General features: G+C 43.1%; 3 protein-coding genes across 3 annotated transcripts in view; 1 reads left to right on the top strand and 2 right to left on the bottom strand.

The window, feature by feature from the left end:
* Window positions 1–267: 267 nt before the first annotated feature.
* The window catches only part of rb1 (retinoblastoma 1), a gene marked incomplete at its 5' end in the record, with an annotated part of 29,461 nt that continues 2,679 nt past the window's right edge, over window positions 268–27,049 (top strand). Inside the window, 25 exons of the mRNA XM_080013568.1 lie at window positions 268–371; window positions 1,528–1,648; window positions 2,305–2,414; window positions 2,657–2,791; window positions 2,974–3,012; window positions 3,148–3,197; window positions 3,457–3,567; window positions 8,313–8,458; window positions 8,557–8,634; window positions 9,798–9,907; window positions 10,907–10,987; window positions 11,715–11,802; window positions 11,892–12,008; window positions 12,126–12,182; window positions 12,735–12,766; window positions 12,922–12,998; window positions 13,100–13,314; window positions 21,835–21,950; window positions 22,627–22,766; window positions 23,622–23,767; window positions 23,885–23,989; window positions 24,073–24,186; window positions 24,952–25,100; window positions 25,208–25,238; window positions 26,405–26,547. Coding sequence (XP_079869694.1) covers window positions 268–371; window positions 1,528–1,648; window positions 2,305–2,414; window positions 2,657–2,791; window positions 2,974–3,012; window positions 3,148–3,197; window positions 3,457–3,567; window positions 8,313–8,458; window positions 8,557–8,634; window positions 9,798–9,907; window positions 10,907–10,987; window positions 11,715–11,802; window positions 11,892–12,008; window positions 12,126–12,182; window positions 12,735–12,766; window positions 12,922–12,998; window positions 13,100–13,314; window positions 21,835–21,950; window positions 22,627–22,766; window positions 23,622–23,767; window positions 23,885–23,989; window positions 24,073–24,186; window positions 24,952–25,100; window positions 25,208–25,238; window positions 26,405–26,547 — 2,615 coding nt within the window. The remainder of the gene's footprint in view (window positions 372–1,527; window positions 1,649–2,304; window positions 2,415–2,656; window positions 2,792–2,973; window positions 3,013–3,147; window positions 3,198–3,456; window positions 3,568–8,312; window positions 8,459–8,556; window positions 8,635–9,797; window positions 9,908–10,906; window positions 10,988–11,714; window positions 11,803–11,891; window positions 12,009–12,125; window positions 12,183–12,734; window positions 12,767–12,921; window positions 12,999–13,099; window positions 13,315–21,834; window positions 21,951–22,626; window positions 22,767–23,621; window positions 23,768–23,884; window positions 23,990–24,072; window positions 24,187–24,951; window positions 25,101–25,207; window positions 25,239–26,404; window positions 26,548–27,049) is intronic.
* On the bottom strand, window positions 13,563–14,558 carry LOC307240398 (lysophosphatidic acid receptor 6; the record flags this gene model as incomplete). Its single annotated transcript, XM_080014179.1, has 1 exon — window positions 13,563–14,558. The coding sequence occupies one exon, from the start codon at window positions 14,556–14,558 to the stop codon at window positions 13,563–13,565; it is 996 nt and encodes a 331-aa protein (XP_079870305.1).
* LOC307240190 (lysophosphatidic acid receptor 6-like) lies at window positions 16,715–19,011 on the bottom strand. Its single transcript, XM_080013872.1, has one exon. It carries the CDS (start codon window positions 18,491–18,493, stop codon window positions 17,447–17,449), a length of 1,047 nt encoding a protein of 348 aa, XP_079869998.1. The 5' UTR covers window positions 18,494–19,011; the 3' UTR covers window positions 16,715–17,446.

Here is a 27,049-nt window from a genome sequence, read left to right as displayed (position 1 = left end):
GGTGGCATTAGAACGCCGGCGTGCTGTCCGGGGAGCATAGACGAGCGCTCCTGTTACTAGGCTTTCAGGAAGTCCGCCTGAGTTTGTTGTATTGTTGAACGGGGCTGGTGCGCGGAGTGGGATTTAAACCCAGCAAACACGACAGGGACTTTTATTCGCTTTAGAAAGGTCTTTTTTATAGATATATTTATACACATTATATAAATATATATCATTTATATATTCTTCTTCCTCTTGACATTTGCTTGTTGCTGAGTAGCCCAGAAGATGCCACCCAAAAAGCGAATAACAGCAGCAGTGAAGGAGGCGAAGCCCAGTGTTAAAGGAGCCTCCGCAGAGAAAAAGGACGATGCTGAATTATCCATTAAAAAGTAAGAAAAGCAGCAGTTTGCTCATTATAATATATGTGATTTGTGAAATTGTCTGGAGTCCTTTTATTAAGGTGAAGGAATTGCAAACTGTTAGCATGTTGGCTTGCTACAACATTCATCTTTTGCAACACTGTATGTGTTAAATTGTTTTAACTATTTTGTTTCCCACCCTAGTACACACAGGTTAGTGCAGGTACAGGTTTTTATTTATATTTATCATTATTTACCGATCAGCGATAACATTAAACCAGTGACAGGTGAAGTGAATAGCCTGGATCGTCTGGTTCCATAGGCACCTGTCAGGGGGTGGGATGTATGAGGCAATAAGTGAACAGTCAGTTGTTGAAGTTGATGTGTTGGAAGCAGTTTAAGGATCTGAGCCACTTTGACAAGGAGCACATTGTGATGCTGGACGACTGGGTCAGAGCATCTCCACAACCACAGGTCTTGTGGGCTGTTCTGGTATGCAGTGGTTACTACCGACCAAAAGTGCTCCAAGGAAGGACGACCGGTGAACCGGCGACAGGGTCATGGACGCCCAAGGCTCATTGATGAGTTTGGGGAGTGAAGTCTAGCCCGTCTGGTTCGATCACACAGAAGAGCTACTGTAGCACAAATTGGTGAAAAAGTGAATGGTGCTATGATAGAAAGGTGTCAGAACACACAGTCATTCACAGCTTTCTGCGTATGGGAGCGGTCAGAGTGCCCATGCTGACCCCTGTCCACCACCCAAAGCACCTACAATGGACACGTGAGCATCAGAACTGGACCATGGAGCAATGGAAGAAGGTGGCCCGGTCTGATGAATCACGCTTCTTCTACATCATGAGGATGGGCGGGGTTAGGGTCTGATGCGATGGAACATCTGTGCGATGTGCTGGAACAACAAGCTTCGATCCATGGGGGCCCCACCTCCCAACTTCCAGGACTTATAGGATCCGCTGCTGACATCTTGGGGCCAGATGCCACAGGACAACTTCAGAGTCTGGTGGAGTCCATGCCTCCACGGGTCATAGCTGTTTTGGCGACACGAGGGGGAGCTGCACAGTTTTAGTGGTGCTTTTAATTGTGTGTGTGTGTGTGTGTGTGTGTGTGTGTGTGTATATGTGTGTATATTTTTTATGTATGTATATCTATGTATTTTTTCTACCACTAGACACAGAGAAAAAGATGAGGACTTTGTCGCTCTGTGCAAGAGTCTCCAAGTGACAGACACCGTGTGTGATCAAGCCTGGATATTGTGGAAGTCTGTTCAACGATCCATGGATGAAATCTCTGTATGTTTCCCATTCCGCTTCATTAGACCTACACACTTGGCAGAACATGACAGGACTCAAACAACACACTGACACACACACACACACACACACACACACACACTCACTCACTCACTCACTCACTCACTCACTCACTCACTCACTCACTCACTCACTCACTCACTCACTCACTCTTTGGGACCAAACTTAACACCCAGTCTGACTGTTGCTCCATAATTAGGAATAACAATCTAGAAACAGACAAAAAAGGTTAAAGTGCAATTTAAAACATGCAAATTATTCACTCAAAAGCATTTTATATGATTAGTACAAACATATAAAGGTATTGTCAACCTGATATAGACGTGAAAATGTAATATCCGAAGGTGTGGAATATTCTGGATTATACCACACCTTGGTACAGTATGGTAGGTACTGATGTTACACAACATGACTTAAATCAGCTTTTATTCACAAGTGTATTGCATGGGAAAAAGTCTATGCAATACACTTTTACATATGAAACAATGTCTTGTTTTTACTATTTTCTTGTTTAAAATCTTTGATATATCGAAACACAAATGATACTTTCAGGGAATAAAACCTCCTCCTGTCGGTTGTTGCCATGTTGTGTCTTTAGTCTTGTTACATTATTCCTCTTCCCCCTGTCACTCCAGGGCACTCAGAGAAGGATCTGGGGCGCCTGTCTCTACGTGACAGTGACGGACATGGAGCTGGATGTTACTAGTTTTACTTTAACTCAGGTTCAGAAAGCTGTGGCTCTCAAGTAAGTGTGTTCCCTGACTGACTAAGGTTGAGCTGGGCTGCGATACAGTCTGCTTGGGCTTTTTTATCTTGGGATGTGAAATTGCATCCGGTCGATATGTCAAAACTGCAGCATGGGCGGAAATATCACCGACTTTTTGTTTTTCAAAAGCTTGTGGTCTTTCATTTGTTGATATTCCTATATCTCCTTAATAAATGATGTGAAATATAAAGTGTTTCACGGATCCAACTTTTATTTTGTAGTGTGAAACAGTTCCTAGCTCTGATTAGGAAGATGGACGTCAACCTGGACACAATAAGCACTCGTGTTGATTCGGTTCTGACGCGGCTGGAGAAGAAGTACGATGTGTTGCTGGCTCTCTATCAGAGGTTTGACAAGTGAGTGATTGATGAAAATGAACTACCTGATAATCTATGTAATGTGTTGATGCATGTGCTCTTCTAAAATGACGGTGAGAGTTTCACCTTTTTCAGCTGTCTAAAAGATAATGTGACTTTTGTAAAATTTATGTCACTGATTTATTAAAGACAGAAGTTGTTTTTATCTGTTTTTCCTTCAGAACATGTAAGAAAATATTTTCTTTGGATTCGGACGGCAAGTAAGTGAATATAAAAAAAAAAAAATGCTTTAGCCAACGTGTTTTGACTCCTCTTCATGTTACCCCTCACTGATGTTTATTTGGAGTAGCTGATGTTGACATGTGATTCATAGCTGAATGCCTCTTTGTCTATAGGGAGATGGAGACCAAGCGGAGCTGTTGGACATTGTTTCTGTTGGCTAAAGGTCGATTAACATTTCCGATGGACAAATTCACAAAAATTCCGTAACCAAACAAATGCGAAGCTACTGAGTGTATTTAATTTGGTCTGTGTCTTTTAACGCAGTCCACAAAATAGTTTCCATTCAGCCTCATGTTTTTTTAATTTTTTTGCATCACTTTTGAAATGAAGGCCGTTTTTCTTTCCGCGGCTTTCCAGTGTTATTTGTGACAATAATAATAACAGTGGACGCTTTTCATGTACGTCTCATTGTCTGTGTGCAGGAAGGGCTTTGCAGATGGAGGATGACCTGGTCATCGCCTTCCAACTGCTGATGTGTGCGCTTGAGTTCTACATAAAACGCTACCCCTCGGACCATTTGCAGCCTCTCTACCGTAAGCTGCGTTCTCTTCAGTCATGTACAACGTTTCTAAAACAATCAATGTTTTTCAGTTTTTTTTCTTGATTCTGTAAAGTAAAAAAAAAAACATTATATAAAATGAATTTATCTCTAGTTGTAGAACCTGAACAATCAGTCTGGGCTTCATAGAATGCACTGTTTTTAGAGATTCAAGGCTGTATTCTGGTTCTCCGTCTGCACGCGAGTGAACGTCAACGGTCGTTCGGAGACGCGCGACTGTTTGCCTTTAAAACTTGTACAGATATTGTGTGTAACGTCATGTGTCCACTGGGGGGCAGTGTCACATTTGTAGAGAAAACATCGAATACATCTGTTTTCTTTTTGTTTGTTTTTCCAGACTTTGTTTGACAACTTTAGAACCCAAAAATATGGAAATGGAAATAGAAATTTGCGATCGAACCTCATGCTCAGGTCACGTTTCTACCTGCTTCGTTTTCTTTTGCGTTTCAAACAAACCAATCAGCTTATTTGATGCGCAGGGCGCCTTGTTGAGAGTTGGGAAGGCTCAGCGTCGGCTCCTCTGTGAGCCTCTTCGAGCTACAGTTACTCAAGCATAAACCAGGCTTTAGTTGCTGTAGACTGATAATAAGTGCAGTGTCCCATACATTGATTTATTTGTGGCAACCCACCACAATATCAACGTTGACAGCCACATATTGATTTTCTATTTTTATTACTATTTAAAATGGGGAAAATTCTTGCCCCGCTCTCGCCCTGTCGCAAACACATTGTCAACAGACCAGTCTGTGAAGAGCCCCTCCTCTCTAAGCAGACCCTGAGTCAAAACATGATCAACAGAATGTTTTATGCCCAAAACAGTTTTTTAAATTTAGATGTAGGTTATTTCATCTTACATCTGGCAGAAAATAATCTTAAGGAGTCTACGAGTTTTACCGCATTCCTCCTTGCTCCGTCCCCACACTGTTGTCCGTTGGTTGTTTTTTTTTTTTTTCTTTGCAGGAACGGGGCAGGGCGATCAGGGCGCACAGAGAGCCCTGTTACATACACGCATATCAAAATATATTTGATTCCCCTTATTTATAACTCCTCATTGAAGTGTTTATCCCTGTGCTTTTTTTTTTTTTTTTTTAATAATCCTGTGCTGTCAGCATGCTAGACATACAAGAAGGAGTATTTGAATGCTATTGCATCTAGGAAAGAGTTAGTCTGCAAGTGGAGTTCAAGTTCTCAACCTGCAATGCAACTCTTTATTTATTCGTTAATCATCAAGAACGGCTGCAATAACTCCCTCCTGTGGACGACCTGTGGGCTGACCAGAGGGCAGCTTTTAGTTATACAGACCCAGCACCAACCCCCCTCTTTGGAGAACTGTTTTACCATGTTTGGTTCTATAAACAACTAATCACGACTCCAAGAGGGGGAGATTCACCAGGAGTGATACATTAAACATAGAACCAAACAACCTTTACATGGAAACATTAACATTAGACGACATGTATTGAAAAGCAGAGTTAATCAGGTCCAGGAAAACTGGAACAGCAGTTGGGCACGTGGCCTCCTCCTGTCATACTTATGGCAGTTACTGACCCCCCCTGAGCTCCTCAGCTGCGTAGACACCCCAGGGCTGCAGGAAAGCCCTGAGCACCCCACCCTGCAGCCACAGAAGACCCCCGGGTCCCCAGGGAAGCCGGAAGCCCGCGGAGCAAACCCCACGCCAGGCCCTGAGGAACATAACCCAGTCCCAGGGTGCACGAGGAGACCTCGCACCTCAGGGGGCACACATACAACCCATGCACAGAACCCGGGTCGCAGGCGCCAGGTACGGGCCATGGGCCCGGAGCCAGGCCCCGCTCCGACAGACAGACACCCAGCCCGAACCGCCCACCTGTCAGGTCAGCTGGCGGGAACCCCATGTCCAGCCACCCACCCACCCACCCAACCAACCACGCCCCGCGCAAGGGCGAAGCCTGCCCCACCGCAGCTGACCAGACGCCCCACCCAGCTGTAAGCCCCAAGCGCCCATCCACGTAGCATAGTGTGCTCAGTGCGGGGCACCCAGATGTTAGCCCTTCCCCCTAGTAGGCACCCAACCTACAGCGATCAGCAACGGGCACAGAGCGGTCCACCATGCCGGGCAGCATGCGGACCACAGAACAGAGGGTGGCAGACGCCACCCCCAGCAACGAGCACCCAGCACACCCAGAGCGCCAGAGTACGGGTACCCCGGCAGCCTGATGTGACGATAGGAGTCCGCCCCCCACCGTAGGAGCATGGTGGGCCCTGCGCCGAGCACACCCAGCGGACCCACGGGACGCAGAAGGGAAACGCAAGCCCTGTCACCCCACCCACAGGGCGGGCGAGCCCTGTGGGTGGGGTGACTTGACCCGCCAGCCACGGGGCCAAGACCCGACCCCGCAACCCGCACCCCCCGCCTCCAACCCGAGCCCCAATTCCAGAACCACACCTTAAACCAACAGACAGACACCAGCTGCAGGCACTCCCTAGGAGCACCCACCCCACCCCTGGAGACAGGCCAGCTCAACCCAGGAAAAAAAGCGGGCGCCATGGGCCCGGGGACCCCCCCACTACCACAGAACTGAGTGCCACAGACGTCCCCACAGCCCCCGGGCACCCACCCATCCGCAGAGCCCTAATGAAACCACATGCCCCAAAACAGCCCGACATTGCCCTGACTTAGGAAGACTCAAGTATTAAATGATGGAGTTATGTCAGTTATAAAAGTAGCCCATATTTCATTAAACGAATCAACCTTGTTTTTGGATATTGCCAATAGTTTTTCCATTGAGATGTATTCTATTAATAAATATAACTATTGGGATGTGGTGAGATTATCTTTGTTTTTCTAATTGAGAAACATTATTTTTCTTGGCGATTTCTAGGCGATCAGAATGGGTTGGTGGTGTTTAAGTGGTGGGTCAACTGAGGAGAGGTCACCGAGGAGACATGTAGTCGGGTAGACTGGAATGCTGCGACCCAGAGGGGTTGATAGCTTCTTGGTGATGTTGGTCCAGATTGCTAGGATAGGTGGGCAGAGCCAGAAGGCATGAAAGTAGTCATCTCTGGTATTAAGGGAACAGTGAGAGCAAACGTCTTTATCCACAAAACCCATTTTGAACAGTTTGTGTTCTGTGATATGAGCTCAGTGCAGAATCTTATATTGGATGAGTTGCATTTTGGAATTTGGGGTCATAGAAAAGGTTTTGTTGCAAATAAGCGTCCACAGGTTGATATCGGTGGGAACAGCAAGGTCTCTTTCCCATTTCATAAAATGTCATCTGTTTTGAATCATATCTATTCAAACAAATGAAAAATAGACAAAAATTAACAAAGAAAATTGCAGAGTTAGACACACACATAGTGAGAGACTGAATAGAGTGAGAATGAAGGGAGAAGTAAGGAGGGAGGGATTAAGGAGATGAGATAATGACAGAAGTAGGGAGGGGGGATTAGGAAGGTGAGACAATGAGAGTGAGCAATATTTTAAATCCTGACATAGCATGCTAATTTCCACATCTTGCAGTATATAATTACCAGGAAAACAAGAATACATACATAATTATCAGAATAACCAGGGTGTGGTGGAGGATTCTCGGAATAACAGACCGTCTATACAGTATATAGTTTATCAACAACCAGCCATACTCGTTTACCCTTCTGCCGGTTCTCCTTCGGGATGGGGTACAGCACCTTCTGTCGGTCGTTTACACCCCCCGGGGAATTTATCATACATACCCAGCATTGTTCCTTTCAGCTCCCGTCCTTTGCTTTTAACCAGCTCCTTGTGCTTGAAGTGTTCAAACTTAGCAACGATAGAGTGGGGACGGCTCCCCATGTCCCAGTCGGTGAACCTGGTGGAAGGTGATCTGCTTCGCAGAGTTTCAGGGCGGTGTGGAGGAAGTCTTTCACCATATTTTCTGGGGATTCAATGTTCTCTGGGATCCCAGAAAATATGAGGTTGTCCCGCATACTTCTGGATTGTATTTCCAGAATAGTCTCTTTCCTTATTTTATTGAAATTTTTTTTAAACCACACCTCCGTTGTGAGACGCTTCACGAAGGTTTTTAGATCTGCGTTGTCTTTTTGCATCTCGTCGACTGTGCGGTGCAGGAAATCAAGGCTGGCGGTGATCTCGGCAATGTCTCGAAGAAGCGGACCAAGCATGTCCAGCTTCTTGTTAATCTCATTCAAGACACTAACCTCTACAGTGCTGGGAATGAGATGGTCTGTGTCTGTTGCTGAGTCTGTCTTCTTTCTTTTTGCTGGATTGTTATGGTCCTGGTCCTCTTCCATCACGTACCCGTTCTAATAAAAATCGATATAATCCTCGAGGTCCTCCACTTTGGTTTCGCGCAGGGTTTTGTTTTTTTTGTTTGTTTTATATATATATATACACATAAATATATTTTGCAATTTGCTTTGTTATTTGTCTGAGTTGGCGCAGATTGTCAGTGTTTTAGTCCGTGCAGCAGGGCGCCGCCATGTTCGATCTGTACTCACTTCCGTCTTCTCACGAGATCACAGCAAGCTCCCGTCTTCAATCGCAGCACGCTCCCGTCTCTTTCCTTGTGCATTTTCTAAGCTTCTGTCTGTTTTATCCTGTTATTGCAATGCACATTGACTGGGGAAAAAAAAAAGACTGCTTGACTTGAATCTCAGTTGACTGACACTGGCAATTTGACATCTCCACTTTCAGGGGGCAGCCCTACATCCTCATGTTCACATGCTATTCTCCCACAGAGTCAGCCATCAATAAAGCCCAGAGTCCGCCAACACGAACATCTCGCCGGAACCAAAGCAAAGCCAAACCGCGTCCTCCGGAACCGGAGATCGACATAAAGCTCCTCGAGACCTTGTGCAAGGAAAATGACTGCAACATAGAAGAGGTCCAGTGTTACGCCTTATCTTAACAGAATATATCACGAAAACAATCTCTCATTCTCACCCTGCTCCTGTCCTCTGCTTCACTGGGCTTGTTGTACAGGTGAAGAATTTGTACCAGACAAGTTTCTCTGCCTTCCTTGAATCACTGGATCTCTCCAGATCTCCAGATCTTCCTCAGGTAGGCAGGAGCATCATATCATGCCCGCAAGAGCTCTGTTTTGCTGGGGCTGCAGTACAGAGGCTGTCAGAGTAATGCTCAAGCTTTTGGGAAACTAATGCCTACTGTCAGCGTTAGTTAGCCATTCAATTATTGTGCGACAGCTGTTCTGTGTCCTTGACTCCATGTGTGTTTGTTTTACACGCATGGAGTCAAAAGAATGTGTTCTTGTGCACACAACATCCCCATCAGCTGTATTTTGTCGAGGAAGTGGGTTGCAGTGTTGTCTGTTAAAACAGTTGAGACACAGGTGCTGATGCTGACACTCCTCTAAGGAAGGATGTTGGTTATGTTAGAATGTTTTTATCATCCTAATTTCCAGGTAACCTGATTAGTGTCTCATCCCAGTAAGGCACTAAATTATTTTGTCATGTTATTGATTTGTTTTAAAGGATTACAGGGTTTAAAAAAAAAAAAAAAGGTTGTTAAATGGTTTTATTTTTATCATTATTACTATTATTACTGTTACTACTACCACAATTATAACCATTATTATCTCCCAAGTATAATTTTATGTTAAAAGTAGTAAAATATTATTATACACATTTGTGTTTTTATATTTGGTTTTGGCATGCTCAGGATAGTCAGCTTGGATCATCTTGATCATAGAATGATTTTAAGAATTTTTTGAGAAAGTAATGATTCAGAAAGAATTGTTAATAATGTGGATATTATAATAAAGCAGGTAGAGGCAATGATTCAACTAGTCAGGAAATTGTATTACTTTACCAAAAAATAATTCTCTTGAGTCTTTATTGTGGTATGAAAACATCTTGCCAGCAGCCAGTAAGCGTTTTCTCGGTATGATGCACGATCCAAAATTTCCTTCCGGATTAATAAACTGTTAAAATCGTACTTTATAAAAAATTACAAATTTTCTGGAGCTTATATGTTGCTATGCTACTGTGGCTTAGCTGCCATTTGGCTATTTTGATTGTCAGGAACATGTTCTTACTTTATCGGAGCAAACAGCTGTCTAATAGTGAAATGTCATACAGATTTGACATGCTTTTTGCAATTTATTTGACTCTTGAATAATAATCCTAAGATTTTTATTTTTTTTTTATAATCCATGGTCTTTAGTATATTTGATCTGCTTTTTAGATGTTGTGTTCTTCTCCCAGGCTCAGGAGCTGAGCAGGCACTACGAAGAGGACTACCTCAAGGGCAGAGACTTCGATGGGCGGCTGTTTCTGGATGGAGATGAAACACTTCTTGCTCCAAAATTAGACCTGTAAATATTGTGTTCTTGGCATTCCTAAGTCTGTTGGTTGTCTTTACAGTTTTGCATACACATTCTTTTTTTACGATGTATTTATAAGGTTATAAAGGTTGTAAAGACACTCACATAGGCCCCACTGCCTTACTGTACTGTATGTTGCATACTGTATCACTGTACTGTGTTATAGCATACTGTACTGCATACTGTATCACTGTACTGGGTTATAGCATACTGTACTGCATACTGTATCACTGTACTGGGTTATAGTATACTGTACTGCATACTGTAGCACTGTACTGGGTTATAGCATACTGTACTGCATACTGTATCACTGTACTGGGTACTACGAATGTGCTGTATTGCTGTTCTGTTCAGTGTTACTGTATTGCTGTGCCGTACTGTTGTATACTGTACTGTATATCTCTACATACACTACCTCAGTTTATTCACATGCCACTTTACTGCACATACCTGTATATACAAAATAGTCTATTCCTCTTATTTCTATTTTGTATCCCCACTCAGTATATTACCTCTCCTAATCTTATTTTATTCTATTTACCAGCTGAATTACGTTTTAGGAATCAGTTAGATAAGTTAGTGAGGTTGTTATTAGTTTAGCTATTGTGTCAGTTTAGTACTTATTCGTGCATAATCCACGGGTGCGTTGCAATGACATTTCACTACATATATGTATGATCCTATGTATATGTATGTGATAAATAAACATCTTGAATCTTGAAATGTGCTTGACATTTGAATAAACAACTGGAAAATGTCAAGACTTTATTCTATAATGCTTATTGCAAGTGCACAAGGTGTGAGACCAACAACATTATAAGCAATTTGTTGATGTCACTTAAATGTGTCGTCCTGAAGCATCAAGGTTCACTACGCACCTTTAATTTGCTGGGAAAACTGCTTGGCTTTTTCTTTATTTTACCCGCGTGAACCCAGGAAACACCGTTTTCTCCACGGCAATATTTTGATAGAGGCCTCCTCTTTGTTCAGAATGCAGGTGGAGAGAACACCAAAGAAGAACCAACTTGAGGAGGAGGATCCTGTGATGGTCCCACCCCAAACTCCAGTCAGGTGAGCATCCTTCCTTTCAGGGAGACTTTTGCCTGAGATTTATTTACCCAGTAGAGAATAACGCAGGACAGTTTTAACGTTTGTTATTTTCCATCAACCTCCCCCATCCCACATCATACTGGCAGTTGCTCCTTAAAGCATGCTCTCTGAATGTCCCACTGCGGCAACACCGTGGCAACCACTGACAAATTAAGCCGATTCTCACCAACAGCAGGATACTAGATAGGTTAGCAACAGGAAAGGGAAATGAACATTGAAACTGCTCAAAATAGTTTCAGGTAGGGGATTTTTCTCCTCTGCCGTTAAAGACTCACTCGAAAGAGATGAAGACCTGTTGTCAAAGGTTTGTAGTTAGTCAGTCGTGACAGCCCAACATAATTGACCTACTTTTATTATCTTATTAGTCTTCACAACTCTGTTACCAATCAGCCCGTACAGAAGTTGATCTATGTATACATAGATATTTTCACTCGCATCACCCTGAAATGCCAATTATAGACATGCTTATATAGATTTTCCTTAAGGCTGGGTGGGGGGGGCTGAGGTAATTTAATATGCTAAACCCAGCTATCTTTCACTGACTCAGCATAATTGTTTACCTATGATCCAGAAATAACAAGCCAAGCATTTCAGATTAATCTAGATAATTGTATCAAATGTGGATCCGTCATCAAATATCTGACCTGTAATGTTAATATAATGTTAATCTGTGATCTTGTCTCCTCAGAGCTGCCATGAGCTCCATTCAGCAGCTGAGGATGGATCTCTCTTCCAGCAGGGACCAGCCCTCCCCTAACCTGGCCATGTATTTCAAAGTACGTCCTCTCCATCTCATTAAACGCTATGCTGCAATGCTGTGGTGGTTTCGCTTGTATTTCAACCAGATTCTTTTTCCTGGGATCAGAACTGCACAGTGGACCCCACACTCGAGGTGCTGAAGCGTGTGGAGACCTTTGGGCAGCTATTTGGCCTGAAGTTTGGTCAGGCTGTTGGCCCAAGCTGCATTGTTCTCGGAAAAGAGGTAAGAAATTGTCTAAAAATAATAAATATTTATATACTGATTGCTGTCCCAATAGACCGTAAATAGACATGTTCTTTGTTAGAAATAAATGTTTTATTTCCTTTTAATCTTTTTCAGCGGTTCACCCTCGGTGTCCGGCTTTATTATAGAGCCATGGAATCCATGCTCAAATCGGCAAGTTATTGTTTGGTTTTTTTTCCCTCAATCCTGTATACATTTGTGACTTCCGTGTTTATATATTTATCTATTTCCTAATGATTTCTGAATCTATTTTATAAAGCTGTCTTTTTAGAAATAATTTGCCCGAATTCCCGATCATCTCCTGCGATGGTCTAATACAGTACATGTGTTGTTGTGTCTGTTTGCTTAAAAACATTTTTTAATTAATGTTAAAAAAAATATATAGATATTTTTAATGTTTTCAAATGTTTTGATTATTTAATTGTTAGTAAATAAAATTATTATTATTAAAGAATTCTCTTGGTATTTGTAAAGAAATCAAATTTTGGGATGCTGAATGTGTAAATGTTAATCTTAGTAAAAAACTATACAATTCTTTGTATAGATTAAGTAGACTTATATAAATATTCATGTGCTCCTCTTAATAAAAATAAAAAAAATAAAAAAAAGTTGCAGTTTCTAATGGAATTCTGGGACATATTGTAATCCATCCAACACGGACGATATTATGGATTTCCCCTTTTAAAACATTGTTTTCTTTTATAGGAAGAGAAAAGACTGTCTGTGCAAAACTTCAGGTATGTATTCTTCATATCCCTTTCAGTGTTAAAGAAAATAATAAGTTGATTAAGTACAGTAAAAACACATAAACATTCCTTATGTGTGGGTTGAACAACAGTAGAGTATTTCCGTTGGGTTGGTCTTGATCTGAATTGTGTGATTTCCATTCCAGTAAACTTCTCAATGACTCCACATTCCACACCTCACTGTTGGCCTGTGCGTTGGAAGTTGTCCTGGCAACCTATGCAGGTGGGTTACTGAATTGGCTCCGAAAATGATGTCCCAGTAGCCATATTCTACGATAAACACACAGATCACTTTGATAAGTGGGCATGACCGTGTCATCGCAGGAAAAAGTGGAGGATACAACCTTGGAAATGGAGGTGACCAAACTGAGACGGACCTGTGTTTTCCCTGGATCCTGGACGTGTTCAAGCTTGGGGCCTTTGACTTCTACAAAGTCATCGAGAGCTTCATTAAGGCCGAGCCGACGCTGAGCAAAGACATGGTGAAGCACCTAGAAAGCTGCGAGCATCTCATCATGGAAACCATCGTGTGGAAGACGGTGAGTTCTGTCAGCCATGATGTTGCATCTCTTGTGTCACGCAGCCTGTTATTATTATTATTATTATTATTGTTATTGTTATTGTTATTATATATTTTTCATATTCTTTTAATTTTCAAAGGTGATACAGGAAAAACCAGATTGATAAAACGATAAACCATATACAGTACATTAATCGGGGGGGTTGTACTGTGACTGGTGTGCTCTCACTCTCGTAATACAAAGTGCAGCAGTTTTGTCTCAGTAACTCAATGGCTGCCACTGGTTGTGCTGCAGGCCGGCTCCTTGTGCACCAGGCTGCTGGAAAAGTAGTAGATGAGCGGGTTCAGGCAGCAGTTGGCGCTGGCCAGCGACAGCACCACAGGGTGCACAGCCTTGGTGACCATGGCCAGGCCGCAGCTCTGCAGCAGCCCCACATGGGTCAGTGTGTAGCCCAGCAGGTTGATGTGGTATGGGGCGAAGCACAGCAGGAAGACGGCCAGCACCCAGTAGATAACTGTGAGAGTGCGGCGGCGGCCATGGCGCAGGCCGCGTGCACGGTGCCGCGGCTGCCGCAGCACTCTTAGCACGCTGCCATAGCTGTAGAGAAGCAGCACAGCGGGAAGTAAGAACGCCCCTAGCACAAGGCCCAGGGCGGCCAGGATCAGGGTGCGCTGGCGCTGGGAGGACGGGTCAAGGAGGCACGGTTGGTGGCGGCGGCTGGCCGCAGAGCGCAGCAGGGGCAGGCTCAAGCTGAGCCCCAGCACCAAACACCAGATGCCGCCGCTCACCAGCTGGGCGGATCGTGGCTTGCGCAGGGCTGACGCCATTGGGTGCACCACGGCAAAGTAACGGTCCACGGCGATGCACACCAGGAAGAAGATGCCCCCATACATGCTGATGTACTTGAGGGTGAAGGTGAGCTGGCAAAAGGCACCCCCAGGACTCCATGCCGGGGGCACGTCGCTTGGGTGAGAGAAGAAGGCTTGAGCCTTTTCGTGGTAGTAGTAGATTCTCAGTGGCAGAGAAACTACAAAGAACATGTCAGCCGCTGACAGATTGGCCATGTAGATGGCAGTGCTGGTGAGTGTGCAGGGAGAGAGCCACAGCCTGCGCACAGCCAGGCTGTTGGTGGTCAGGCCGAGGATGAAGATGGCGCCATAGGACACTTGGTAGAATGTGAAACGGTAGCTGGTGTCAACGGTGCAGTTGGACGGAGAAGAGAGTGGCTCTGCTGCTGCATCAGTCATGTTCCAAGACGCCATGGTTTGATGTGTTTTGGTAATCCAGCCTTTATTGGTCTGTATCCGTCCTGTCTGGAGGAAATGAAGTGAGCTGTAGGGAACGAGAGACAGGAGCACCACGTGTCCAGCAGCTAGGCCTGTGACATCTATAGACTCGACAAACTCATAACGTTCGGCGTTTTATGAAGTGTAAATTTACAGTGGTGAAATGAAGCACGACCCCACCGCCGGCACAGCTGAGTTGTGTTTGATGAGAGACGGTCCAATTTAGTTAACAGAGTTTTAGCTGTGTCTTCCTATTCTTGTAAAACATGGTTGTACAAGTAAAACCTGGTTTTACAAGGTCAGACACCTGGTTCCTTTATTTTAAAAATAATCCACTTGTTGGATTATCTTTAGAAAAGGGTATGAATTGCTTCGGGTAACTTTGGGAAACTGGTTATCACAACACTGATGAGCTCGGCTGTAATAAGTATTCCAGTGTTCTAACTTCTGATAACAATGTCAATGTCCACAGCAGTTCATGATGTTTATTTATTTTTAAGCACTTCTGCATAAAACCATGAACCAATTCCTACATAAAGGGGAGTTTTAAACTTCAACTTTTACAACAACAAACTGTTACTGGTTTAAGTTGTTGTAATCAATAATTAGACATGTTTTTTTTTAATCACTCAGCAATGCCGAATCCCAAATCGTTTTCTATTATTAGATAACTAAAATTTCCATAACTTGTCTCTTATTCGTTTGCAATTTCTCAAGAGTTTGCATGCCATACCAAACATAGTGGTCAACACCAACTTAAGTTACTTGCATGCAAACTACTCTTTTCATTCAATATATCCTTCTACTTCTGTAAAGGTTATTGATTTTGGATAAATGTTCCTCTCGGGTGATTATAAAATCAATGTGATATTATATAGAATGCTACAGAAAATATAGGAGTACAAAAAAGAAGTAACATTTCACTTACCAATTTTACCATTTCATGACTTCATTGAACTGTTGTTGTAGATGTATTTCCAGTGGTAAACCGGTGGAGGTGTAATTGAGGAGGCTGTACACTAGTGGCTGTCTGTTTGAAGATCTTATAAGTTCACGCCCACATGCACACACACAGTCAAGAGCCAGATTTTTCTCCCCCCTTCTGTGTCTGTGTCTGTGTCTGTGTCTGTGTCTGTGTCTGTGTCTGTGTCTGTGTGTGTGTGTGTGTGTGTCCTGCAGACACAAAAATAACCCTTTTAGTAAACACTCCCATTGATTATAGCCCCATTACCGATAAATCATGGCTAGGTTTTAACAAGTTATTTTGTGTTTAAAATAAAATAAAATAAAAAATTAACAAATAAAAACCTCTACTGATTTAAAAAAAAAAATATTTTTCTTTATACTCTGTTCAAAACGTTTGCTTCCGCCCCTCCCCAATTTTGAACACAAAGTACTTCAGTGTAAAAAACAATCAAAGTGAGTATACCTTTTGTTGTTATTTATCTTATCTACTAACAGATTTCTGCGAGCCCTAGCCCTAAGCTGCGTACTTTTGCCTTTATCGGCGTGCACTTACTTGCCTGCACTCCGCCATGCATTCTATCCTAAAAGTTGGATGACAACTAAGTCAGAGAACGCTCAAGGCTCAGCACCTTAGAAGGAATGTGGAAGTGCTTGCTCCTGCTGCACACTGTTTTCCAACACGCTGGATTTAATGACCAGCAATGCTACAGTTGGAGAAGGAACAGCGCTGAGCTTACCGTTCTTCCTGATCACATAGGAGCCCCATAGCATATAATTTGACATTCTCAATATAAAATCTATATCAACTTTGGTTAACTGCCTCGCTCGCAGAGCTCTCTCAAATTGCACAGTTATTCGGTTGGGTGTTGAGCTACCTCTCCCATGTTTTCAACAGAATGGACAGACAACATTAAGATAAGGTCATTGGTTCTGTCAACCTGTACCTGCTGTTCTGACACTCGGCAGTCTGATTGTGTCACTAAATAGACCACACCTGAAATCTACAACAGCCCTGTATTTAAAAATGATTGACTCATAAACCGATACTTGTTTTGGGTGTGATTAATGATGTCAAGAATGAGTAGAAAATGGTAGTATGCTTTTCTTCTCTTCTCCTCAATGTACCGACCATAGAACTGAAAAAGCGGTCAAACCAAATTGAAAGTGGTCGTGCTTTTATTTACTTTCACTATTGGGTAAAATTCTGCTGTAGAAAGTGTCAGTCTTTTTTTATACCGCAAACATTAATAACACTGTACATACATGAAAACAACTGCAACAACAACAAAAAAAAACAACTAGCGCACTGCTCAAACATTTAGTAGTTGCTGATATACAGGCCTGTTATTTTAACCGATTATTATTAATTATTTAAAGTTGATTTCCTAAAATACCGAAGGAAGAATCCAAACTGGAAACATCCCTCTGTTTTAGTTGAGTAGGATGAGAGTTGCTACTCTGTCCCACACAACAAATACAATATTTTGTCGCTTAGTGCATTGACAGTGGATTTGCTCAGTAGTCTGCTGTTTGGCATGCCCTGATAAAAAATTTTGGGGGTCAATGTCTTTTCTTCCACAACATAGGCATGTGAAGACTTTGTGCACAAGTTTCCCCGTTCAACTTGATCCATCCCCAATGTAATCAAATGGTGACGGGTGGTTTAATACTGATAACTCAGAGTCAATACCCGCCGTGTTGTCCAGAAGATGGGAAAGTGTCTCCTTGGTACATTATGTTTCTCCCTTTCTCTCCTGTGTTTTGTGGTTGTTGGTTTTTTGTTTTTTTTGTATGGTTTTTTTTTTTTTTTTTAACGTCCAAGTTGCTCTTTTTCACTTCCTCCGATTATAGCTTGAACAGATATTCATTAAATAATTAATAATTTCATTTCATACAATTTAAACTGCAGACTCGTCGTTGAGCATAGTGGCTGAACTGTTGTGACTGTTCTGGAGTGTGTCCAATCTCAGTTTTTGAAAGATTTTGGTGTCCTGTGCCGCCATGGACTTGCGCTTGATGGAGTTCTGAATGGTCTCCGACGTGAAGTAGTATATGACCGGGTCAAAGCAGCAGTTGGTTACCGCTATGCAAAAGGCCACAGGGTAGATGGCTCTGATGACCGACTCTGCGTGGCAGCCGCGTAGAATTTTGGTCCGCATCAGGGAGTAGAACAGGAGGTTGACGTTGTAGGGGACAAAGCAGAAGCAGAAGATCAGAAGGTGGACGACGATCATCCTCAAGATCTTCGTCTTGTTGAGTTGACCGCCCCGGCTGATGGTTTGGGGTTTCCTCAGCGTCTGCAGGACCATGACCGAGCAGAACACGTTGATGATAAACGGGATGAGGAAGCCCACCGTCTCCATGAACACCACCACCTTGGACAGTTTGGACTTCCACTGCTTGTTGGAGTAGTTCTCAAAGCAGTAGTTGATGTTGTCGGATTTCACATTGCCTAATGACGAAGTCTCCAGGAGGAACCCTGTGGGTAGACTGCCGGACAGAACCAAAACCCAAACGGCACAGCAGGCCAGCTTGGCGTTCCTCTTGGTGCGAATTGTCTGGGAGCGAAATGGGTAAACGATGGCCAGGAAACGGTCCACGCTGATGCAAGTCAAGAAAAGGATGCTGCCGTACAGGTTGGTATAGAAGAGCGAAACGGAAAGCTTGCAGAGCACCCTGCCGAAAAGCCACTCACGCTTGACAAAGTAAAAGATCCTGAAAGGCAGGGTGAGCACAAACAGCAGGTCCGATGCCACGAGGTTCATCATGTACGTTGTTGTCTCGTTGCGTAATTTTAATGTGCAGGCAAAAATGTATATGGCGATCATGTTAAAAATAAGTCCCACGACGAAGACTATGCTGAAAATGGAGCTGTAGAGAGTGTACTTGAAGTCATCGCTCCTTTCGCAGCTCACGTTGGTCGGTGGTGTGAGATTGTTATCCATTGTCAGTGAGTTTGTTTTCTTTGGAATGTGAAACGGATGTATGGAGCTTATCTTTTTTCTTTTCAAAAATACCTTATGTCTTTCTACTCAATTAGCCCACAATGGGTCATAGGCTGAAGGAAAAAATAGAACGTACATTTGGGTAGATAGGATGTAACAAAAAATACTCCTATGACCGACTGAATACTCCTCTTTCCTTCGTACGTATTTGATGTGATGTGGCGTTGATAGAAGAAACTTCCAAACCTGCGATTGTATCCAAAGTCCTCGGTTGTGGTTCCCGTATCAATCAGTGGCTCGTGTCCGGCTGTTTTTCGATGTAGCAATCCCACATGGTGTCCGTTGGATCCTGTTATCGTTATTCAGAAGCAACTTCCTTTGTCTTGTGTCTGGACTCACAGCTCAAGTGTGTCACGTGCCTCTCGTCGCCTCTGCAAGCAGTCCAGCGATCTTCACTTATGCACTTATTCCTGTTTTCTGGTCTGTTCGTGGAGCTGTGCTGGGGAGCATACTGATGCTTTTTCCTTCCTGCTGAAAGCAGGCTGCCAGTCTGTCGCTGCCTGACTGCTGAGGGAGTGGGAGGAGCAAATGCGAGGCAAAGTTCTATTCCTGCTTCATGCACTCGCACAATAAACACTCGGGCTTGGCCAGACATGGGTGTGACCTTTTACATTTTATTACCTTACCAACGTTCCCTTTACCTACAGAGGTTTGAAGTGGCTCTATTGGATTTTATTGTTAACATCTATTGTTCCTTGAAAATATATACCAAAAAATATCTGTTATTCATTGTCCTCTTGGCAAATGCAGTAAATAAGTGCATTTATACAGATTATTCTCAAAATTATGAATTCTAAATTACATATTTACAAATTCCTCAATTGGTTAACCCTCTTCAATGTTTAAATGGAAAACCATCGCCGAGAGCTGAAGCACTTGCCGGTCTGCACAGTGGCAAGCCGTGTGTGATGTCAGCAGGGTGCAGCAGGCATGACGTAAAGAAAAATGTCCAAATAGCGACGGGTCCGTACATGCGCTATGTGCTGGAGACAGAAGTATGGTAAACCCCACCTCGTGCCCTTGCTTGTGTCCCAGCAGAGGTTCCTGGGAATTTGTACGAGCTTGAAAGCCTGTGCATCCCACATTCCTTGACTGAAGAGTTGTTTGGCAGGCTGTTAGAAAGGTGGATGTTAAGGGCGTAGAGGTGGTGCTTGTCTGTTTCGTGGTTATGGTGTGAAACTGTTTGCGTACATTAGGTCTTTAAACGTTGTCTAAATCTCTTGCTGTGTGAAACCTAATATATAATCACGCATCATTTACTGGAGGGAATTACCCGGACATTTTAAATAAACTATACCACTCAAAACACACACGGAATTATAAATCCCTGTCTCACCCACTAACCCACCACCTCTGCTGCTGGTAAGCTGTTACTGCTAACTACATCATTGAAAGCAACAGTAACCCCTTACAGATATTTTAATTTCCCTTTAGATTACAGTAATATACAAGAGAAATTAATTCAGTTCTAAATTTGTAGCCACCCAGTAATATATCAGTAGGTTATTATACTAATTACATTTAGAATATTAAGTATTTGTTCGAGAGTGAATTAATGCACGTATTAAGTTGATTGCTAAAAGAGGACTTATTATGCTGCTTTTAACGTTAAGTTCATATAGGTCTCTTGAGGTAAGATAAGATCAAGGTAATTTGTAAATTTCCAAAGGGAAATTCCAGTGTTGCAGCAACAATGACATACATGACAAAACACACGTCATTGACAAAAACCCACGTTGTTTTTGATTAATTACTATATACAGTGGTACTTTGATTTACGAGTGCACTGACATACAAGCTTTCCGAGTTACGAGCCGTCGTTCTGTCGATTTATTTTTAATTTTTTTGTGTGTATTGATTTGCGAGCAAAAATGTGAGTTAGGAGGAGCGAGGTTCAGGTGCCGCCGCTAGTTGGCATGGCGAGCGAATCTGGCCAGCATCCCGCGTCTCACTCCTTCACTTCACGTGGTTACCTGACCGTGGAAGCATCTCTTTTGTGTTTTGTGCTTGTGTTTTGTGCTTTTTGTGCAGTTATTTTGCCAAAAAAAAAAATTCTAACCATGGGTCCTAAGAAAGTAAGTGCTGAGAAGAAGAAGCGGATGACGTCGATTGAATTAAAGCATGAAATCATAGAAAAACATGAGGGATACTCTTCGACATTCTCTTTTATTATGTTTATGTTTTTATACAATATTTGTAATTTATAAATACATTTTTCTTATTTGAAAACACGTAACAAAAAAAATTGGGGATGGTGTTTTGGGGGCTGGAATGGATTAATGGCATTTCAATTAATTTCAATGGAGAAAATTGATTTGCTATACGAGCAGATTGAATTACGAGCTCTGTCACAGAACGAATTAAACTCGTAAGTCAAAGTACCTGTGTGTGTGTGTGTGTGTGTGTGTGTGTGTGTGTGTGTGTGTGTGTGTGTGTGTGTGTGTGTGTGTGTGTGTGTGTGTGTGTGTGTGTGTGTGTGTGTGTGTGTGTATTATAGATACATATACATATGTGTATATACATATAAAATATCCAAATAAATAAAACAATATAAATAATGATGATAATAATAAATAGAGTGAAATATCCTTTAACTTAGTGCAAGGTACATTTTAAATGTGAAGTGAAATACATCTACAATGAAAGTACTGTTTTCATTGGTTTTGTTTGGAGAAACGCACAGTGGATGGGACAGAGCAGATGACCATATAAGGAAACCCTTGACCAGCTGACGTCAGCTCGTGCAGAGCGTAGAAAAAAACCTTTGGAAGTGTTTTGTTCACAGCTATTACTTTGTCATTAGTTTACCTCATTATTTGACACTTTGGCCACGTCTAATATGAACATCCATAATTTAACATTAAATATATATGACAGATAATAAGGAAAAGTATAATCGGTCCCATTTAATAACTTACTCAATTACTTTGTAGGTGATCACAGCTTTCCTGCAAATCAATAACATGTCATTCAGATCTAAAATATGATCCGGCTACTGAGTATCGAATAAAGATTTAATTGGTCAAATTATCCACTGGTGTATTACTGGGGATTTACCAGTGAATATGTGTACAATACTTAGTAATTGAACACACTCTCCCTGCATGTTACACAGAAACTATTGTACAATTACCAGCCTGTCATTTAAAGTGTTTCCCACAAACTAAGTACAGCTGCTCTTTGGCGTAGAGGAGAAATAGTTTTGGATTGAGGAGACGCTCCCTCTTCAGGACCTCTCCACTGTGAACAAACGCTCTCGTGTTTTGAATGTCTCCCTGCAGGGCTCTCCGCTGTTTGAGCTCCTGAAACAGGCACACGAGGAGGGTCCAGCGGAGCAGGCGGAGCCCCCGGCCACGTACAACCTGCCGCTCCAGCATGACCACACTGCAGCTGACCTGTGAGTTTGTCACACGCCGACGCGCCCCGGCACCCGGATGCTCTGTTCACCGGCTCGTAAAAGGACGAACTTTAAACGGACCGTTGGCTTTATTGAAGGGGGGGGGAACTATACCACCACTTTGAAAATGGTCCCATGAAGAAAAAACCTCCAGTGTTTCCACCATAATGCCTTTGTCAAGTAGTTAATTTGGCTGTTTTGAAGAGCGTGGTATTCCTTTCTTCTGCTCTTTTGTTTCTTTGAACCTAGTCATCATAATGGCGTGTGTGTTTATCTCCTTTGGATTGTGCTTTTCAGAGATGAGAAAGTAAAAGACCTTCTCATATACACATGTAGAGCTGAGAGATTATATTATATTATTATTGTTGTTATTATTAGGATATGAATATTATTTTAATAATATTATATATTATTATAATATTAATATTATAATAGTATACATTTTTATTATTATTTATTATTATTATTATTATTATATTATACAGTATATATATGCATTTGTGATTTTCTTAACCGCCGGACAGTATTGATAAAATACAAAATGCCTCTGCACATTCAGCACATCTATGAGTTGCTGGAGATATTTTTTTTTCCACAGACCCGGTGAACGTCATACGTCAGTATCCATGCACCACCGGGTGCTTATTTCATTTCTTTTTCCCTCTGTTCCGTCCAGATATCTCTCCCCTGTGCGTCCTGGCCACCGTGTCCTGCCGCCTCCTGAATCCCCTCCCACGGCTCAGCCTCCCGCCCAGTCATCCGGACAGACCCCCCGACACCCCAGATCCAACTCCCTCAGCCTCTTCTACAAAAAATGTGAGATGCTGTTTGGGGTGTTGGTGATGACTGTTTGGGAATTTTGGATGAAATCAGATGGAATCTTTCTTTTATTTTTTCTAGATTTGGCCCTTTCAATTGGTTCCTATAATTAAAATGTTTGTGCTTGTGTAGGCTGTCGGTGTTGGACTACTTAACATTTGGCACTCGTGCCATTTTAATATTTTCCACAAAATGCAAAAGCGACTGCAAATACGATCATGATATGCACATAAAAACCGAAGATAATGAAAAAAATCGATAACTCTTTGCAAATGATTACAGATAATTCATTCATAATGCATTTTTCTGGTAACGTCTAACCAAACTGCAGTCAATCCAAATAGTTATTTTATCTTCTCATCACTCTCTACTAGATTAAGGCAGCTAATATAACAAACAATTTATGCGCAATCCAACACAGACGGCAATTTGTCTCAATTGTTTAGTCTCTTTAGTATTTAATCTCTTCAGCATCTTTTTGCACAAGTAAATACGTAACACTATATTATTTTTATTAAAATGTTTCGAGATGTCGGCGTCTTTATAAACGTTTTTTTTTCCTTGTTTACTTTTTATTGGAAAATTACTTGCGCATAAACAGACGCAAAACACTATCGCCCCTCCATACTTTCCCAATTTAATTTGAAAATAATAAATTTTAACTAAAATGCAACGATAACTCAAACCATTCTAAGCGATTGGAACATAAGCCGTGAGAAAGGGCGCAGTTAGGACGCTATCGTAAACTTTTCAGCAAGGATGAGAGATGTCCCTCCGCTGAAAGCCTTTCAAGATTTTTGGTATGAACAGAGGAGGTGGTTTCGCCGCGGTTTTAACTCTCCCGCCCTGCAGTGTACCGGCTGGCCTACATGCGTCTGAAGACGCTGTGCTCCTACCTGCTGTCCTCGCACCCGGAGCTAGAGCCCATCATGTGGACGCTGCTGCAGCACACTCTGCAGCACGAGTACGAGCTGATGAGGGACCGACACCTGGACCAGGTAGCACTCTCTCTCCGTCCCTCCGTCCCTCGCACTGTTTCTCCAGTTCTCTCTCTCTCTCTCTCCCCCTCCGCCCCCCACACGTCGCTCACGGCTTCCCTTTGCTGCTCCTTGCAGTTGATGATGTCCGCCATGTACGCCATCTGCAAGGTGAAGAACGTGGACCTACGTTTCAAAACCATCGTCACGGCGTACAAGAACATGGCCAACACCCACCAGGAGGTGAGCGGGGAGCGAGGAGGCCGCGGTGTCCCGGTCGCCCCTCCCTCGCCGTCCCGTCTCACCTCTCTCCTCTTTCCTTCCAGACCTTCAAGCACGTGCTGATCACCGAGGGCCAGTATGACTCCATCATTATCTTCTACAACCAGGTGTTCATGCAGAGGCTGAAAACCAACATCCTGCAGTACGCCTCCACCAGGGTGAGGCCTTTCCCCGCCGTGGGACTCTATCCTGATTTTTCAATGGATAATCCAGTTTTTTGGGAAATGTGCTTTTTGTCTATCTCACCCAGATTTAGAGCAGAATTTCATCACTGCGTGTCCAGAACGGAGATATTAACGGGTTGAAGGCTACCTGTGTGAACTCAACTAGCCTAGCTCCTGTAAAATCAGGGAAATGTACCTTCCCAAAAGTTTGATTATTTAAGCGATGCATTTTGGCCTTCACGGCGAACAAAAATAAAAACCCCAAAACAAGATCTTGTTTGTCCTTAAATGTAGTTTCATTCTGAAACGTTTTAGAGTCCACTGGGCTCAAGGATTATGAAATAAATGCACTGATTCAATTCTCTCGCTTCAATTTCCGAATCGATTTGAACATTTTATTATCAATCAATTTTTTTAGAAATAATGAACCCTTAAATGAAATGCCACCAAAAGTAGGTTTCAATTCTCAATATGTGGCAAAATATCAAAATGTAAATTTATTGATATAAAACCGTATCGTGAGCCATTCCATCAATATTGGATTGAACTGAATCATGACCCTTGGCATTGAAATAGAATCGTGAGATCCATCGCGAGTAATTATCCGCGGTAAGTCGGCGTGTGAAAGTCAACACGTTGCCATTTCAGTCGGCTGAGTTTTGTCGATGGTTAATGCTGTGAGGCAAGGCTCTGCAGTTTGTACCTGGCAACCCCCCCACGACTCTCAGCTGACGGTCGCTGCGTGCCCACTTCTTTCAGCTGCCAACCCTCTCCCCGATACCGCAAATCCCGCGCAGTCCGTACAAGTTCCCCAGCTCTCCGCTGCGTGTGCCCGGGAGCAACAACGTGTACGTCTCCCCGATGAAGAACCCCCGGATGTCCCCCGGCATCATGACCCCTCGCTCCAAGTGAGTGGTTCCACGTCGTCTTCCCCGTCTCTTTCACTGTTAAATGCCATAGAATGTGCTGTTTACAATGTGGAGATTTTCTAAACCTGTGTCCTTTGCCTCCACAGGATGCTGGTCTCAATCGGTGAATCGTTTGGGGTATGTCACTAAGCAACGTGGTGGTGGTGGTGGTGGTGGTAATGATGATGATGATGATGATGATGATATCTGATTATCTAGCTATAAAGGAAGAAGTCTCTGTATGCATGTCCTTCCATTATCTTGACAACTGTTCATCCGATCTACTTCAGACCCCGGAGAATGAGTTAAACCGGTAGCCTCATCCTCCATAATGGAACACAGGACTGAGTCGTTGACATTTTGTTAAACTGCGCCATTAGCATTTCTTAAAAAGTCTTACATTTTGAACGGGCGCGTACGAGTAATAACAATGATAGATATAGCTGCAGGCAGCAATACACGGGGACCATTTTAGTCGTGTTAGGTACGTAATACATTTTGCAGACTTCCCATAGTCCGGCTTCAAACTACACAAATTCAACCTGATTCTGACTAGGATTTGTCGTGTAGGACAATATTTAAATTGTCCGGCCATAATCGTCGTCTTTATCTTGTGTAGTGTGACATAATCGGTGAATTCTGCCACGAAAAGGGCAATCGTTTTTACTTTATAGCTATAACAAGTTTTCGAGGTGCCGTAAAACACATCTTTTTATATTGACATTAATGACAAAATTTCAAATTCATCAATTGTAAATGTTAGGCCAGAGTTTCCGTAATGCCGGGATCAGACGACACAAATTCAGTTCCGATTTTTGTCGTGGCCGACAAATTTCCAGCGTCGGGCCCCGAATATGAACGTTGGGAAGGACGAAGAGGCGTCTGTACCCCGTGTAGTGTAAACTGTAGTTCACCTCACCTCATGTTGCTGCTGCGTTGTAGCAGAGGGCCAAGCGCGGCGTTCCGCCATCTTTGTTTACACTTGCTCCCATGCGCACACAAGTAACAAAAGGCGCCCTGTCATAAAATATTGCCGTAAGCACGACGCTTGGCCAAATGACTCATTGGATGGATAATTATTTGCCCATCTGCTCCCGTGCAGCGGCAGCATGAGGTGAGGTGAATTCAAGTTTGCCTCTTCGATTTTGCAACATAAATTTATACCGTGGGCACAGTATTACAGGGTTCAGAACAGTGGTTGCTTGATACCGCGGTATACCTCAAACGGTATACCCTAACCTCCCTAATTATGATCCATCCTGGATCCTGGATTTAGTTTTTGGGAATGTTGTGTTCCTCTGCAGCAGTCCAACAGGTTCCAGAAGATCAACCAGATGGTGAACAGCAGCGATCGCTCCTTCAAAAGGACGTTGGAGCTGGGCTCTGCCCCCAAACCCCTCAAGAGGCTGCGCTTCGACATGGACGGGCAGGATGAGGCTGACGGCAGGTTGGTCACAGAGAGGCCTCGCTGAACACGGACTGCAGTTGGTCTTTTCTAACCGTCATTGTGACTTTACCCAGGATTAGAATATAGAAACTATCACATCACTCCTTTAAAAGAAATAAAGATTAAAAAAAAAAAACAAGCTATGAGCGGGCCCCCGCCCTGCGCACGTCCGGGGTGCTCGCGGGATGCTGTTTGACACAGCTGTGAACTTTTCGGACGTTGCTCAAAGGAGTAAGATGTTTTCAAGGAGGAGTAAATCAAAAACCATAACTCGATATTGGCACGTGAATGTCTTCAGGCCGGGACCCTTGGCAAACCTGTGAAGTTTGTGGCAGATATCACCATGTGCAGGAGAGTTACATTCCACTTCCTGCCAGTGGAGGCGCTGTGACCATTATTCATTATTGGCTCCTGTCTTCAGGCCGGGAGTCTTGTGAAACGTTTGGAGCAGATTTGACCACCTAGGGTCGACTTTTAGTGGTTCTTCATTAACCAAACATAC

Source organism: Zeus faber (assembly GCF_960531495.2).
Source record: "Zeus faber genome assembly, chromosome: 14".
Taxonomy (NCBI): Eukaryota; Metazoa; Chordata; class Actinopteri; order Zeiformes; family Zeidae; genus Zeus; species Zeus faber.
Note: the sequence above shows the minus strand (reverse complement) of the source record. Positions and strands in the feature narration are given on the sequence as shown.